Source organism: Leiobunum rupestre, chromosome 3 (genome assembly GCF_980474605.1).
Source record: "Leiobunum rupestre chromosome 3, qqLeiRupe1.1.hap1, whole genome shotgun sequence".
Classification (NCBI taxonomy): domain Eukaryota; kingdom Metazoa; phylum Arthropoda; class Arachnida; order Opiliones; family Sclerosomatidae; genus Leiobunum; species Leiobunum rupestre.
Window position 1 is genome coordinate 9,851,513 of NC_143386.1, and position 17,602 is coordinate 9,869,114.

Sequence of the window (17,602 nt, forward strand, 5' to 3'; positions counted from 1 at the left end):
TAAATTTTGGGGGTTGGCTCATCGAAATTCTCCCCCAAAAAACCTGTACCATATTTGTTCAAGGTCAGTTTCAGATCCAAGGGTAGAGTTTTGTTCAATAAACGCCCCTTTAGTTGCCGTCTTGACCACTCGGTGGCGCCTCCGCCGAAATATTTTCAAACTTTTTCTCTTTGGAGTTTGCTCTCTATACAAGCTCTGACGTCACGAAACCAGACTAAGATACCCGACCGAGACCCGGATTTGTGTACTTAGAGAGAATGATCCACTTATGTCGGTACCTTGTCCAAAGACGTACCAGGAGTCGGTGTCTCGCGGAGGAGCGTCAATGAGCTCGGCGTTCAGGGAGTCCGGGGTGTTGGCGACTGACGGGGGCAAGTGGACGCTGATGGTTGGGACCTTGGGAGGGGGACCACGGAAGAAGAGTCCCGAAACTTTCTTGGATTGACCACTGGACGCCGACTTCTCCGGTAATGATTTCTTCGAAGCGGCGTGGAAACCTGGATCCAAGAGAAAACTTTGAAAATTCGTAGCTCGCACGTGGGCGTGACCTATTTTCGTTGCCATAGTAACGAGTTTTGGTTAGCCATGAGATTAGAACGCGGTTATTATTTTCTCATAGTTAATTTGGTCACGTGGTGTTTGCCTCGTGATTTGTGACGTGATAAAATGTCATGGTGGCCGTTTTAAGGCGGAACTTAGCTATGACGTATGCCAATGACGCGACAGCGCAATAGGGTGTATTCTCGTGACGTCATCATAACTGTAGTGGAAGGCTAGTGTCACCCCCCTTTCCCCCATGACTATCTACCTTAGTGCAATGGCCGCCATCGTCTCGTAAATACCACCTATAACATCTATCTCGATTATACAAAGTGATAACGTCTTACAAATAAACATTTTGAGGTAATACTTACTTTATAACATATCTCTCCGTTGAGCGCGAAATTCCCGATAAATCTTATTATTTAAAGATGTGAAATGTAAAAATTACACGTCGTAGGGATAATAAACCATATTTTCCTGGGGAAATATAGAGTGCTTTCGACTGATACCTAGGAATATAATACTGCGTACCTGGAACCGAAATTTGTATTCCCCCATCACGGACTCACTGTTTTAGCTTCCGCAACGCGAGAGCTATACAATTTCGGACATACGAGCGTAGCGCCATCGTAACAATAGGCGGAATTTTTTGTCTCTATAAATTTTCCCTACTTTTCATTCTATTCACAAGGATTTTTTGTACAAGTTGAAACACGAATATTCTACCTGGATTCCACGAAACTAATTTCGGAGATGTTTATTTAATTTGAAAACAAAATAAATACATCTTTGACGCGATTTCAAAACCGGCACGCATTTCTAACCAAGTCCCAACGAATAAACGGACGAAATTTTGACTACGGTGTCCGCTAGGTGTCTCTAGTATCTTATGTCCGAATTCCCCACATTGCCAGGCCCATGAATCCCATATTTCCCCTCCAGTATTTCCATCGATACGATTTTGAAAACTTGTGTTAATAGTGGCCGCCATGACAGTTACCGTTTTTTATCAATAGGCAAATTACATTGGGGTCGTCGTGAGTTTAGAATTGAAAGCACTCTATAGAGTAGTTTCAGCTCGTAGCTTTGGCTATGGCTGCCATTTTGTGAGGGATATTTTCTCTATGTGCCACGTGATACAGAAATCACTGTATAGGGAGATAAATACTTATGTCGTATGAGATATTTGATATAAACCTCTGATTCTCGTTAGGAGCGGTACATTCGTGATTTGATGACGGTGAATTCGCCAAATCCGAGTCACCCCTTCGAAGGTACCTAAACGCGTACTTCTCTCATAAACGAGATATAATAAACTTGTGGCCATAGCCAAGAGCAACAAAGTCATTATCGATAACACACTGACGGCATTCCTCAGCCAACAAGAAGCAACGTGATAATCTAAGAAACTCTAGGCGAGTTGATAACTACAGTTCCTCACGAACAAATCGATACGTTCGGGTCGCTTAAAAAGTCTCTAGATCTACTAAGTACGCGGCTAAAGGCCTCGGGGCAGATTTATTGATGACTGCGAGAGGCGAGTCGTTGTCGGATGAAGACATGAAGTTTAGGGAAAATAAGAGAGAAGCTTACCGAAGAATCTCAAGATCCGAATCCGAAAAAGCTGCACTGTAGACGCGGCGTAGCTGGCGTGAAGGCCCCCTGTCTGGCTGCACATTTCGGGGTTGACCCTGCGAATGACACCGAGTTTCAATCGAGGAGGGTCATCGCGACCATTCGCCGAAATAGAGCGCCGCGTTTTCTGGATCTCTCTCCGGCCGCTTTTCCGAGAAGGCCTCGGCGCTTAGTTGAGGGTGACGGAGAAGAAGGGGGGATGCATTTCCCCTTCCTTCCCTCCCCTTTTTTCCTCTCCAGCATCCCTAACAGCTGAGCTTCTCCGGACTAGATTGTCTCTCTGACTCTCTAGGGCATGTGGTTTAAGAATACATTGCACGCTTAGACCAAAACGGTCATTTTTATTTTCTACTGGTTTATTATGGTAAGCTCTTCGTAAAGTAGCCTCACTTCGGTTCATTATTTCAGTTTAAACGTTTGGGAGCTCTATTTCAAAGTAACAAGTGGATTAGCGGGCTCCACAGCGAGAGGAGCCTCGATCCCAGCTTGTGGCACTGGGTGAAAACTCGGAACGACTCCTGTGTTGAATTTGTAAGTTATCTCCCCACTGGTTAAAGGGGTTTTCCCCGAGTTCTTTGGTTTCCCCTTTCCAGAAAAACTTATGGAGGTTAACGGTAATTGTTAGTCTAGGGAGCTGTTGGCTCGCGTGGCATGCAGGGCTTGCCACCACCCTCATACGCATTGTAACCCGGCCACTTGAATTAATGGCTTTAAAAGTGGCTTTGGTATTAACCAGTGAGAGTTGATTTGATTGTGTTTAAGGGAAAGATGCTTATGGTTTGAAACACTCCGTTCCCGTGTTATACCTCCGAAAGACCCTTGTTAAATGGGTCTGGGTCCGATGGCCCGAAGACCAACCGATCGAATGGAGGTCCAACGGACCGAAGTCCATCCAATCGAAGGAAAGCACTAACCGACCAAAAATTAAAAAAATTCCTTTTTTATGAGTTAATTGCAGAAGGTTTCAACGGACCAAAATACATATTTTTAAAAAGCTGAAAAAAAATCACTTTCGTGGACTAAGTACACTTTAAAAAAAACTACTTTTAAAAAGTATATATTAAGGAGTTCATAATTATCGTTATCTGCAGAAAAATAAATATCAAAACAAGAACATGCAAAGCAGACCACCTTGAAAGGGCAAAAACTATACACCCCACAAGAAATTGAACGCGCCTTTCCTTTCGAATAGTAATTAAGAATAGAAATTTAATGCAATAATTTTGCTTTGGGCCCATTCGACCGAAATCCTATTCGTTGGAAAACGATTTAACATTGAGTTCCAATCGATCGTAAATACAACAATTGTGCGGTTTACAGCCCAATTTTGCACCTTTATATATATTTTTTAATACATCGAATTAAGGTTTTTTTTTATAGATATATATAAGTCACCGACGTATCCAACGGTGCCTAGGCGCCTTCGGCGCGCGTATATAACCTAACCTAACCTAATCCGAACTAATCTAATCTAAAACGTTTTTCGCGTACCCTGCTATATCTCGGGGCAGAAGTAAAAAACAAAACAGTAAACTTGAATGGTAAAAAAGTTATTTTAATTTTTATTTAACGATAAACAACTTTTCGGTCTGTTGAAACATTTTCCCTTTTGTTGCTATAAAAAACGTATGTTAAATTTCGATCGGTTGGTCTTCGGCCCATCGGACCTACGCCGTTAAATGCTCTTCCTCTTATTATCCCCCCCCCCCCGACAGAATTTTACTCGGGTCAAAACGTCACAAGAAGGAAACGGCTACCGCCATCTAGTAGTTTTCAGTATCACTTCTGAATTTTGAAAAATGTAGCAGACGGTTCTGTCTCAGTTTATACAACGGTCAACCAGAAACAAAATCGACATCCAGTTCTTTTTCTCCCTTTTTAAGTTGAGAAATGAATATCATTTCATAAGTTAATGAAGAAAATTTCCTTTTCTATTTTCTTCAAATTAAGAAGGACAATTCTTGCTAATTTAAATCCGAAAAACAAAACTTTACGCGCCACAACATGTTAGCCACACTAACTAGTTTTATGTTCATTCCCCCCTTTTCTCATCCCCGTTTGACCCTATTTTTCCGTTAGTTCTTAACTCTACCGCCAGAGCGCACATTTAACAATCCATGGGGATAGGTAGAAACGCCTAGGAGAATGGAAATACTGGAGGGGAAATATGGGATTCATAGGCCTGGCAATGTGGGGAATTCGGACATAAGATACTAGAGACACCTAGCGGACACCGTAGTCAAAATTTCGTCCGCTTGTTCGTTGGGACTTGTTTAGAAATGCGTGCCGGTTTTGAAATCGCGTCAAAGATTTATTTATTTTGTTTTCAAATTAAATAAACATCTCCGAAATTAGTTTCGTAGAATACTAATTGAATATTCGTGTTTCAACTTGTACAAAAAATCCTTGTGAATAGAATGAAAAGTAGGCAAAATTTATAGAGTAAAAAAATTCCGCCTATTTTTACGATGGCGCTACGCTCGTATGTCCGAAACTGTATAGCTCTCGCGTTGCGGAAGCTAAAACAGTGAGTCCGTGATGGGGGAATACAAATTTCGGTTCCAGGTACGCAGTATTATATTCCTAGGAAACGCTAAAAACTGTCTCAACATCTCAACAACGTATATCATTTATTACAATTAAGTTTAGAAGAATTTAAGAATCTTATAAGAATACAATTTTAATTTATATTACGCTTTAATCTTAGTGGCGAGGGTAGTAAATAATCTATGGAATGTATAATATACAGGGTGTTTCAAAAGATTATGCAAAAATTTGAAGGAGTTGTAGGGGGAGAGTTGAGAAGTATGCCGGTTTTTTCCCATTTTCCAACGATGAGTTAAAAGAGTGCCAGAGAGCTTCAAAGTGTGGTCTACTAGCCCCTGGAAGTAGGCTGCAAAAAGCGCCAAACCAAGTAGCAGGGAATGCGAACATGAAGGTTCGGGTTCGTGTGATAGGTAAAACAGGACTTTGTAAACAAATCGAGGTAACCAGCGTAAAAAAGTAGACTTGAACAGTATTTAAAGTCCCTGCTGCTTGGTGTTGCCTACTTCCAGGGGCTAGTGGGCCACACTTTGATATACACACCCTGTATATCTAGGTAGAGTAATTTAAAGATAGTATAAAATAGCGTACTTTTATCAAAATACGCGTTCACAAAATACAAGCCTTCACATTTTTGAGATCGAAGAATATTCCAGTTTCCATTGAGGGTATTGACCTTAACTAACGCTACCATAAATCTATAACATTTACCGTAAGTATGAAACTTCCGATTCTTCACAAAATGGGTAAAATATTTTCCAAAGAGGAAAACGTATAAAAAGATATTACGAAGCCAATGTTTCTAGGTAGCGTCATATAATTTGAACTCACCAACATCGTCGTCATGTTCGAAAGCCAGATTAACAGCTCCTTTCTTCTCGATACGGTCACTTTTAGCGGTCAGTAAGGCGTTGACCAGCTCGTCGCTAAATTCGGGAGATTGAATTCCGTGTTCTTCGTAAGGCGTTCTGATCCACGACAGGTTCGCAATGGGCAAAATACCGACCAGCTCCTGCTAACGACAACAAAAACTACTTTTCAATTATGCCCGGATAATTATCTCTAATTGAATTACCCGCAGCCCGAATGAAAAAAACAACAAATACAACGGTCTCTCTCTATGGTAATATACCCGCATAACCAAAACAATACAAGCTTACGTCATCCTCATAAGATACGTGATCAGGTATATTTGGATGTCTGGTTAGAAAACTTTTGAAATAGCTTTTAGTAGCGTTCTCATCCATGGACTTAGACCTGCTGGGTACGCGTCGTTCTAAAAGCTCAACCGCGTTCAACCTGCAAGGCGCGGACATGGCGTCCAAGGACGAACTCGAAGATTATATCCTGAGAAGCTCACACAGGTGATAGAGAGAAGGTGAAAGTGGTCGGTTTGTTCTTTAATACAGACTCAAAGTTCCCACCCGGGGGGAGGAAACGAAAAGGGCTAGGGGGAAGTAACTATTGAAAAAGAGAGAGTCGTTGAAGAGATAGCTCTCTTGTTGGTCGGCTTCGTTTCCATGGATACCACTGTTCCGCCTAGAGCTCTAATCATGGCTATATTTAGCGTGATTATGACATCAAGGCACGAAGATACGTACCCTCGCTACCCGCTTCCATCCCTTTTCTTAAAATTGAGGGTCGGCTTTCTTCAAAGAGAAAGCGCCGCGACATCCATTAGAACGCAGAGACAGATAATCGATAGATATTTTGTTGCCATGGTGACGTCCTTATTTAAAAAACGAGCTTAAGCCACTTTTCGCCATGTTGCATGCACGAAACTGAAACAACGGGTAACCTATTTGTAAAAGGTTACAGATGGTTAAAAATGAAAACAATAAAACGAACTTTTTGAAGTTGGTCATAATATTTCTACATTAAATTTGTCTAGTATTGTTAAGCCCAGTTCACACTATACAATTAATTGGGCCACTTAATTGAAACCAACTAATTGTAAGCAAGAAAATTGTACAGTGTGAACAGAAAAAGTAGGAACAATGGTTACAATTTTTCTGTTCACACTATTCAATTTTCTTGATAACAATTTGTTGGTTTCAATTAAGTGGCCCAATTAATTGTATAGTGTGAAATGGGCTTGAGTCGGAAAATTTTCCGCGAAAATGACCGAGGCCTTTTTTCCGGAAAATTTTCCGTATTTTTAAAAAAATAAAAATAAAAAAGTTATCAGTCCATGATTAGTCTAATATATTATTTGCAAATTTAAATAAACCGGCATTTTCGCCTCATTTTTTCGAATGTAAAAGTAAAACTAAACCTATAGACTAATTTAATCTGAATAACAATGTAACACTATTAATGTTTTGTAGTATGTTGTTTACTGCTATTAGACATTTTATATCGATAAAAAGTTAAAAATATTAAAAACCCTTAAAAATTATGTTTGAATTTTTTTATTTTTCCGATTTGCGAAACATTTTCTGGAAAGTTTTCGGCATTTTATTTTTCCGGAAAATTAACAACACTAAGTTTGTCACAAAAAATAGAAAAAATTACGCTTATTTCTGCAAAATATTGTTAAATTATCGGGCCTAAGGTGGTGTCTTGCGTATTAGCTTAACTGATTATTATTATTATTATCATAAGTAACATAGTAAACATAAGTATGACACTTCCTATTCACCCAATGCAAATAATTTTTTTATGATAGTCTGTTTTGCCAATGACAACTCTCCGTGAACTGCTAACAGTATTTTTGGAGGAAGCCTGGAAAGTCTCCGACGGTCCACCGGCAGCCTTTTTGACGGACAAGCCAAGGCCTATTGATAATTGAAATGCTTTCAAAAGTGTAAATAACGCTTACTTTTGGAAAATAATGATGCATTATTGAATCGGAAGATAAAAATAACTATTATACACACTGGCTCCATTTCGGAAGTTAGTCTATTTCGAATTTCAAACCCTAACGCGTGTACGCTCGTATTTCTCGCCATCAAACTAACCAACTATTTTGCCAACGGAAAGAGTAGGAACTAGGAAGGGACGAGTTTCCTGCTCGGAAACTTCCTATTTCGCAATCACTCCACGATAGGCTATTATTAACCGAATTCGTTCTGTGTCATACTTATGTTTATTATGTTCCTTATGTTATTATTAATATCATTATTAAATTGACTATTATAAATAACTTGGTTTACAAAGGTAATTTTTTATATTTGAAATCCAAAAGCTTTTTTTTTGATATTTGAAATCCAAAAGATATTTCATTGATATTTATCAACACGAACGTAACAGGTAGATTTGTACACGGCGCTTGTGTCGGTAATTTGCCCCACTCCCATTACCATGGTAACGCTGGATCTAGCGAATTTCAACACTGTTTGTAACCTTGATAATGGTTTTAGGTGGTTCCATAGAAAAAAGACTTGTGCTTTATTAGAAATAAGCCTTAGCTGCTACTACTATCGAAAGCTAGACGACCTTTGTGAGTGAAAGCTTTTAACTTCAGGTAAAGTGGATTTCTAGCGATACATACAGCCGCTTTGTTGGGCCGGAATACAGTCGAATCCGCTAGGTGGCGTTTGGAACACGTATCTATAATGTTTTTCGCGTTGAGGTACATACAATTTAATCTATCTTAACACAATATTTTCAGATTCAAATTCCCTGACTATTCCCTGATCATTTTAAGAGATTTTCCCTGACTTTTTAAAACCAAAATTAAACAATGTATATTTTACTTTTATCAGAAGTTTATAAATTGAAATTAACCTATATTTCAGTACAAAAGTATTATATCAACGTTAAAAAAATAGCAAAACTTATTTAAAGGAACTAAATAATAATCATAGAATTTGGCAGATAAAATTATCTTCAATGTCAATATAAAATGGAATTCCCAGACTTTTTTAAAATTCTTTAAATTCTTTGACCTTTCCCTGACTTTTTAGGCCCATTTTTAAATTCAGTGACTTTTTCGTGTTTTCAATATTATCCGCTCCGTCGCTGATTAGTGGTTTGTCTATAAATGTATTTGTTTATTTGTGCGCTTTCTATAATATGCTCTTCAACTTTCAACTTGAAAATGTCTTCTACCCCTACCAGTGACAAAAAAAGATTTCAAAATCGTGAAAAGGTTTAAAAAAATTCTGAAGCTAATAAGTATGCTCAGAAAAGTTCACAATTGCGTATTAAATACTTTAAAAAAAATTAATGTTAGAACAATTTCAGACTCCCTTTAGTTATTCAATGATATATCAGCTATAACGGAAAGTTATTATTGACAATTTACAAGTAGTATTAGCTCCTTTATTCGAAAACGCTACCTTTATTTACATGGATTGTATAGTTCATAAGTTTATAATATATATTATTAGATAATAATAGGCCAAAAGATAATGAATAGTTGTACAGAAAATACAAAACGATAAACTTGACAGACTATAAATCACTCTGTATCTGCCCTGGCTCTGATGGTTCCCCCATAGGGCTGTAGCTAGGCCAAAAGTTAATGAATAATAATAATAATGGTAGTTTATTGTACAGAAAATACAAAGCGATAAACTTGACCGAATATAAATAACTCGGTAGCGCCTCTGTATCTGCCATAGCTCTGATAGTTCCCCCATAGGGTTGTGGGAGTACTCGAACATCATCGAATACTAGGCCTTTTTTGAGGTCGAGTACTGGACCTCGAATAAGTCGATTACCGAGTACCAAAAAATTGCACATTCCGGTACCCGATTACTCGAATAAGCTGTTCTCTAAACTCGTCGAGTATTTGCTTTTTCTATCATCGTTGCTTCAAAGTTCTAAGAACGTTTTTTACAACTTTTTGGGGGCAATAAAAAGTTGTGGAAACTGTGGTTCTTTTAAATTAAAGGAATATATTTCAGCATTGAAAGTTACTTTTTACTCCATTTAAAATTAATTTCATAATTTCTTGAATAAAACCAGCTTCTAATCAAGTACTCGATAACCCAACTCGTTAAAAATATAACTCGAGGTTTTTTTTAGTTACTCGACTCGAATAATCAAGTACTCGATTAATCAACTCTACTTCAATATTACTCGACTCGAAAACTCGATGAAAAAAATTTGATACTCGATAACCGACTCGATTGCCTAAAATTGTTGATGCCACATCTTTCTGTGGCTAAGAAAAATAAAAAATAAATATTTGGAACACCTGTAGATCAAATATAGGATTTGGCGGGTACCCGGCCAGCCGGTAGTACAAATTGTCCTAAGAACTAGAACATGGTCAAAATCAGTTATGTCTAAAAGGTTAAGGCGGTAACTTAGATAAATTTTTAATAAAAAGTTAAAAATCAGCGTTACATGTTTCGGCTAAAAGGCGTGTACGCCGCCGCATGGAAGAATAAGTAAAGGAAGAGAAATGGGAGCGCGCTTCTCACCCCATCCTAAAGGTTCACACCCACAGACGGGAGCGTTTCGGGGGAAAGAAAACGAGGTTCTCGGGGTAAAATATTTGAGACGTTGCTTTGAGCTACATCATTTGGCGCCCTCTTTACATATGGAGAAAAATTATTACTGGATTTCGAATTGAAATATTAATCCGTTCGGGAAATCATAACAATTGTGTTTAACTTCTGTTTTAGCTTTTTTATATTTGAGTGAGCTATTATGGATTATAATGATCATAACTATCACAAAATTAGAAACATAACATTTTTATATACTTAATTCTTAAGGAACCGTTGGCGTTTCGATTTTCAAATTCCAGATGCTTTCGAAAACTTATTTTTAAAACGTATAGAGGGCGCGATGGCAGTAGGCTTGTGACGTGATATTATTTACCCCAATGCGGCCCCCATAGTTTTCTACCCACCCCATTCCCCCGTTTGTGGGAGTTGGCCTGGATACTTGTTTCTAGCTTTCCGCGTGAATTGTCTTCCTTTACTTATTCTTCCATGGCCGCCGTTATAATCCAACGCTAAACTTTTTATTAAAAAATTTATAGTGTACCGGCATGGAAGAAGAAAGCTAAGGAATAGCATGGACTAATTAATGTATACATTAATTAGTCCATGGGAATAGTATCGAAGTTCTACCCACGGTTTGATGCCAACTCCCACAAACGGGTGAATGGGGTGGGTTGAAAATATGGGAATCGCATCGAGGTAAAATTGACACGTGACAGCTTTATCGCACCATGATGCGGCCATCTAGATAACTAAAATATTTTTGGCCGTTGCGGTTGCGCGCTTTAATTTCTTAGCCATAATATATCCACAATGGCAAGGTTTTAACTGTTTTTTTTTCTGATGATTTTAATTTTAATTTAGCTGTAAAAATATTGTTGTTATTTTTGTATTGGTTTGCTATTGAAATTGTATTTACGAGGAGTTTTGGTTTATAGAGAGATCGGCGCGTGTATATATTTGTAGAACGAGGTTAAGTTTTGAGCGCGTGCAATTTGGGTTTTGAAAAGAGGCGGCAGTTAAATTTTGAAGTTTTGTTGAGTGTTGGGACAAGATTATAGTTTTAGAGGGTGAAATGTTTTAAACTTATTTATACCCGTACCCGAGCAATTATTTTACATAGCTATAAAGTTTATAAAATGGGAAGGTATTGTGCGAGGGGCTGATCACTACGCGTAATCGGTGTACAGAGCCATACCTTTGACTGTACTAAAGGGATTACGCGTAATCTTTGAAGTCCCTGCCTTTGGCAATGCTAATCTAAGCGTAATCCGGTGTACAGACTTTCTAAGAGTGGTTAGCCCCTCGGTATTGTGTTTATACAACCTGTAAATGCTACGATAAATCAAATGAATAGCGAGTCAATCCTGTGCCAAAATATTTGACCACGATACCCCCTTTTTCACCCCTCTAATTCTACCACCTGGGGTGGAGGAGTTCTCGCATGGGGTGTAAATCGCGCGCCTCATTTCTATTCCTTAGCTTTCTTCGTAATCGTGGTAAAGTTTTTTCCTTTTACTATTCGAATCATACACTAGTTTGGAGATTATATCGTCGTATTGCTCTATATATTTAGAAATTTTAATCAGCTATGAATGGTAAATTTTAAATAGAAAATATTTTGGTTTTTATTTAAAGTATAAAAATTTGAACAATAATATACGTTTTGCTTTGAAAAATTTCCATAGACTGCACCCTTACCAAAATTATGTTTCGAAAATAAAACCTTAAAAAAGACTTATTCAAAGCCCATAATAACAGAAATACATGAACCGAAATTATCAGCGAACAAATTTTTCTCGGGCGGCAATTTCCCCGTGTGACAGGGGAGGGTTAAATAGGGAGGCCTTGTTAATTTTCCGCCTCCCGCGACTACAGAGAAAATTTCGAATGCACCACGGGTAACTAGACCGCCATCTAGTGAGGCTAAGATAAATTATTTCATCGAAGAAAATCGTGAGCAACTCAGCAACGTGGTCTGCAAACCTAGGCTTAGCCGTGTTTTGTTTTTGATAGAGGTCAGTGGAACTGTGGAACGCGGTAGCTGCAGCTAAAAGTAAATAAATTTAAACCTTTTTAACTATTCTTACCAGACCATTTATGTATGAAAGAACAGAGAAATACTTAAGTTTTATTAGAATTAGAAAATATACAAATTACTTAATGGAGCTACTTAAGATATATGAAACCCAGATAAAAATATTTAGGCCTGCAGTAGTAAAGAATATGGGAAGACCAAAGAAACAGAAGGCTACGGAAGAAGAAGAAACTGAAATAAACCACGAGAAAAGAGCTAGTAGAAATAAGAAATAAAAATGATGATTTCGTTTACGAGTAAGGCTACATTTACGTTGCTATTCAGTTTTATATTTCAAATAAAACAAGTACAATTATTTTAACAAAATAATACAAATATTTATTGTTTATAATTCTTAACGTAGTCAAGTTAGTGTAGTTTTTATTAGTCGTTAACTGGGCTTCATTAATTAATAACAACTGATTACGATGATATTTGTTTGAACTATTCTTTCCTTGGACGTTGCTTCTTCCATTGACACTTCTAATTTTTCCCCAGCAGCATATTTCATTTATTTGTTTTTCGAGAAAGTTTCGCTCGGCCGTCGCCAGGTAGCGTATTCAAACCTTCGCCGCGGAGGTGGGGAGGTTCGCTTTTCGAGGAGGGGAAGATGACACGCGGCCACTAAGGTGGGGGAAAACGGGGAACTTGCCTCCCGTGTTAGAGGAATAGGACGCTGATAATTTCGGTTCATGTATTTCTGATAATAAATCATGAATAAGTCTCCCACAGTCCAAAACTCAGACTAAAAATATACTTAAATCTAGATACAATCAAGTTTTATTTACGTTTCTTTAAGCTAGCCTTAAAGAAGACTCGTTTTTAGCTCTATTTAAGATCTTGCTATGAGACCTAATTTAGATTTGTTTTTTGCGATTTGTTTGAGACTTGATTTAAACCCCTTTTTCCGTGATTTCTGGGAAATTTGATTTAAACCCAGATTTTTTATTTGTAGGGACCCAATTTAGTCCCGCGTTTTACTATTTGTGGGAGACTTAATTTAAACTTGTTTTTTTGCGATTTGTTTGAGACTTGACTTAAACACTATTTCCGTGATATCTAGGAGATTCGGTTTAAACCCATATTTTTTAATTTTTAGGAAACTCAATTTAGACATGATTTTTGCGATTTGAAAGACACTGCATTAAAATTCGCTTTCTGTAGGAGCCTCAATTAAGACCTGTATTTTACTATTTGTAGGAGACTCTATTTATACCTGCGTTTTACTATTTGTAGGAGACTCGACTAAACGAAGTCTTAAATAACCCTTATTCTAATCTAATATTGTAACCTCTAAGCAACTCTCAATTAAGTCTCTTTCAAGTCCTTAAAAATGGGTCTCCCCATATGAGACTAAAGTGAAGTCTTAAATAACTCTTATTCTAATCTAATATTGTAACCCACAATCAACTCTCAATTAAGCTTCTCTCAAGTCTCCAGAATTGGGTCTTCCAAAATGAGACTATAATGAGTTTCATCTAAATATATATTAATAAAACTCTTTTAGTGAGACTAAAATAGATTTTATTTAGGACCCAAAATTCGGGTCTCAGTTTTTTATGCTTACATAATACTTAAAAATCCTTGATCCTTCATTGAGACTAATTAGCGACTAAAGTAAGACTCACATTTTGGTAAGGGTGGTAAAGAAATATTCTTCCTTTTCTTATTTTGAAAAAAGGGACTAGGAATGCGTCTGGAGAAACGGGCGCACTATATATAGTGCGCCGATATATATAAAGTTATCTGCTAAAGGAGCAGCACGGAGGAATACTAGCTGCAGACGCCGCGACAGACGATATTTTACAAAATTTACAACAACGCGTAAAAGGCGTTCAACAACATTTGACAACGGAGTCAATGTAAACGTAAAACGGTATCCAACCGTTGAGCGTTACTGAACGCAGCCAGAAACGTAATAACTTTGAAGCAGTGTTGCCAGACTTTGGGAAATTTCCCATATTGTGGGAATTTTTGGGGTCCATTTTGATTATCAATAGAATGCTCAAAATTATCTAAAGCAGTGTATTTTCGTGAATCTTGGGATTTTAATATGAAGGAGGCGCCTCGTAATACTACAATCAATCAATACATAGGTCTAACAACCAAAATGTTTAAAAATGTTTAAATCAATAAAATATAGTTTTAAAGAGTTCCTATTCCAAACTTTTTTAAAATAAGGGCATGGTTTCCCATTGTTTTTGTTGGGGGCGGGGCTAAATAGGGGTGTGGGAATTCGTGGGAAATTTACTATCCAGCAATGGGAATTTCAACTTTCAAACATTGGCAACACTGCTTTGAAGGGGCTTGGTTTACAGCTGATATTTTCGCTCGCGACGGCGGCTAGCCAATGATTTTGAAAATACGCGACGTAGTTTAACCCCCGCCCAACTATGATTTATAAACCCGTTTTTGTGGCCAAAACTCTAGATGGCACATAGAAAAATTATTTTTATAAAATTACTTTCTTTCTAAAATTGGAAATTTTTATACGCCACCTAGCGGACAAGTTAGCCTTGTGTTACTTTTTGAGCAAATCAAGCATCGAAATCAGTTATGAATTAGTTCTATATCTTATATAAAACATTTCATTGCATTATGTCATTTACTTTTGAAGTTATCGAACAAAAACCACTGAAAAATGCACCAAATCCGAAATTTTCGTTTGTGTTTAACTTGAGAACAAGTGATTTTAATATGATATTTTGAAAAAAACTTTGCGATTTTTGTCGCAGTAGCGGCAATTAGTTTTAATTTTCAGTAAAGCAATATAGCCAGAAATTGGGCTATTTTTGGGATAGAAACTAAAATAGTTGGCAAAAAGTTGAAGCATAAAAATTAAGAACCGTATTGTCGTAAATACGGATAAGTGACCAACAATTTTCTCTTACATCATTGTTAAAAAGATATATGTGAACTCACGACGAAACTACTAAGATGTTAAACTAAACTTAAAAGTAAGTTCCTGTCGGAATGTTTATATCATTTATCTTATAACCATAAAAAACTTTTACAAAATTAAAATTTGATTTTAATACATTTGAAATTAAAAAACCAAGCACAATTTACCTTTTTGAATTTTTAACATGTTCTACTTCATCATATCAACTGTATTATAAATTGGTTAGATTTTTAACTATTTGTATACATCAACTGGACGCGCGTGTTAGTTTTCTAGGCCAAAAAATAAACATAATTGGTAAAAGACTAAGTGAAACGAAAAGTATGGATCATCAGGAGTCAAAATCCAGTCAACCAATTAAAAAGTCCGATTTATTTAATATATTTAAATCAAAAACAAATTGATGGAAAAGTACTAAGTGTAATTTCTGGAGCGAAATCTCAGCAATCCCGTTCGATATGCGGTGCAACCCCAACAAAATGTAATTTATTAAACAGTTCAATTTTGGAATTAGTCCGCTTCATGCATGGATTCGTTTTTTTTTAGTTTTGCCTTCATTTTGGATAACGTAACATGGAAGGTTTAAAAACCTGGCGAATAAAAGGTGGCGCAAACGATCCAATTTTTATTCAGAGAAAACGTACGATCCCATCTTTAATGTGGGAAAAGCTGTCCTGCGCAGCTTCAAGTAGACTATCCAAAACCAGGTGGTGCTGGGATAAGCAATGACGGAATTACGGCAAGAAGAGCCTTTTCGCCAGAGAACCAAGAAATGTTTTCAGACATACGAACATCGGAAAATGGCTAGTTGAAATGGTACACGTAATTCTTTGCGTCATATCATCATCTTTCCCAATTGACCCTTCGAAATTTGGAATATGCTGCGGCCAACTTGCCAAAAGATATATTGGTTTTACTGTGCGCAAGATACTTATTCGCGGTGTGAGGGTGAAGAAATTATAAAGACATCCGCTTTACCAGTAGGAATGTTGAGCGAGCAAGCTGGCGAATCTAGGAACAAAGTATATCGAAATGATAGAGAATGCCACGCTCGAAAAACTAGTAGAAAGGATAATTTAAGCGATGTATTCGGTGGAGCTCTTGATTCGTTGGATCCAATTGTTTCAGATTATTCTAGTGTTGTAAGTCGGAAAATTTTCCGCGGAAAATGACCGAGGCCTTTTTTCCGGAAAATTTTCCGTATTTTTCCGAAAAATATTAAAAACGTTTTCATTCCATGATTTGTCTAATATATTGTTTGCAAATTTAAATAAAGCGGCATTTTCACCTCATTTTTTCTAATCTAAAAGTAAAACTAAACCTATAGACTAGTTTAAACTGGTTGAAATGTAACACTATTAATGTTTTGTAGTATGTTTACTGATATTAGTCATTTTAAATCGATAAAAAGTTTAAAACATTAAAAACCCTTGAAAAGTAATTTATGTTTAATTTTTTTATTTTTCCGATTTGCGGAAAATTTTCCGCAATTCAGAAAAATGTCCGGAAAATTTTCTGGAAATTTTTCCGCATTTTATTTTTCCGGAAAATTAACAACCCTAGATTATTCCATAAAAAAGAGACTACAGAAACGTCACTCTTTAAATTTTACTAAAGATGCTATTAATCTACTTCTTGAACCATTACTACCGAACCAACCAGATTCATTGGTATTTTCTGGAAATCCGTCAGAAGAAGAAGAAATCGAGGATAACGATTTTGTAACATGTTTAGATGATCCCAGAAAGGATAATGAATAAGTAAACTATTATGTATCAAATTGATGCCATTTTGTATTTTTTTGGATAACTTCTTTATTTTGTCAAATTTTATTAAAAACCAAAATTTTAAAGTCTACATTTATTTAAAATATAAGGAACTTAAAGTCATATAAATTGAATTTTGTATCCATGGTTAAAAATTGATAATAAAATTAAAATAACACGTCGTTTTTTTCCCAATAATTAATATTTTTCTTTGTTTTTAAGTTTAAGTTCCTTAAAATAAAATTAAAATAACACAACTGATACTTCATAGCTTTAAAAATATTATTTTAAACCTAGTGCTTGACAAGGGGTCACGTACCCGAAAGCTCGCAATTTTAACGTTTATAATATTAAAATAATGTTTTTAAAGCTATGAAGTATCAGTTGTGTTATTTTAATTTTATTTTAAGGAACTTAAACTTAAAAACAAAGAAAAATATTAATTATTGGGAAAAAAACGACGGGAACTTACTTTTGAGTTTATTTAACATCTTAGTATATAGTTTCGTCGCGAGTTCACATATATCTTTTTAACAATGTTGTAAGTGAAAATTGTTGGTCATTTATCCGTATTTAGGACAATATGGTTCTTAATTTTTATGCTTCAACTTTTCGCCAACTATTGTAGTTTCAAGCCCAAAAATAGCCCAATTTCTGGCTATATTTGTGCTATTTACCACAAATTGTGTTACTGAAAATTAAAACCAATTGCCGCTACTGCGTCAAAAATCAC

The 17,602-nt window shown here is 36.5% G+C and overlaps 1 protein-coding gene across 4 annotated transcripts in view; it reads right to left on the reverse strand.

Annotated features, from left to right (window-relative positions):
- CngB (Cyclic nucleotide-gated ion channel subunit B) overlaps positions 1-6,150 on the reverse strand; it is a 45,078-nt gene extending 38,928 nt beyond the window's left edge. Inside the window, exons 1-3 of one of the 4 annotated variants that reach the window (XM_090169220.1) lie at positions 5,883-6,147; positions 5,554-5,734; positions 296-497 (exon numbers count right to left, since the gene is read on the reverse strand). In XM_090169220.1, the coding sequence (XP_090025346.1) occupies positions 296-497; positions 5,554-5,734; positions 5,883-6,038 (539 nt within the window). In that variant the 5' untranslated portion in view covers positions 6,039-6,147. Of the gene's footprint in view, positions 1-295; positions 498-2,136; positions 2,316-5,553; positions 5,738-5,882 lie in introns of those variants that run through there. The other 3 variants (XM_090169219.1, XM_090169222.1, XM_090169221.1) reach the window with 3 other exon arrangements.
- Between the last annotated feature and the right edge of the window lie 11,452 nt (positions 6,151-17,602).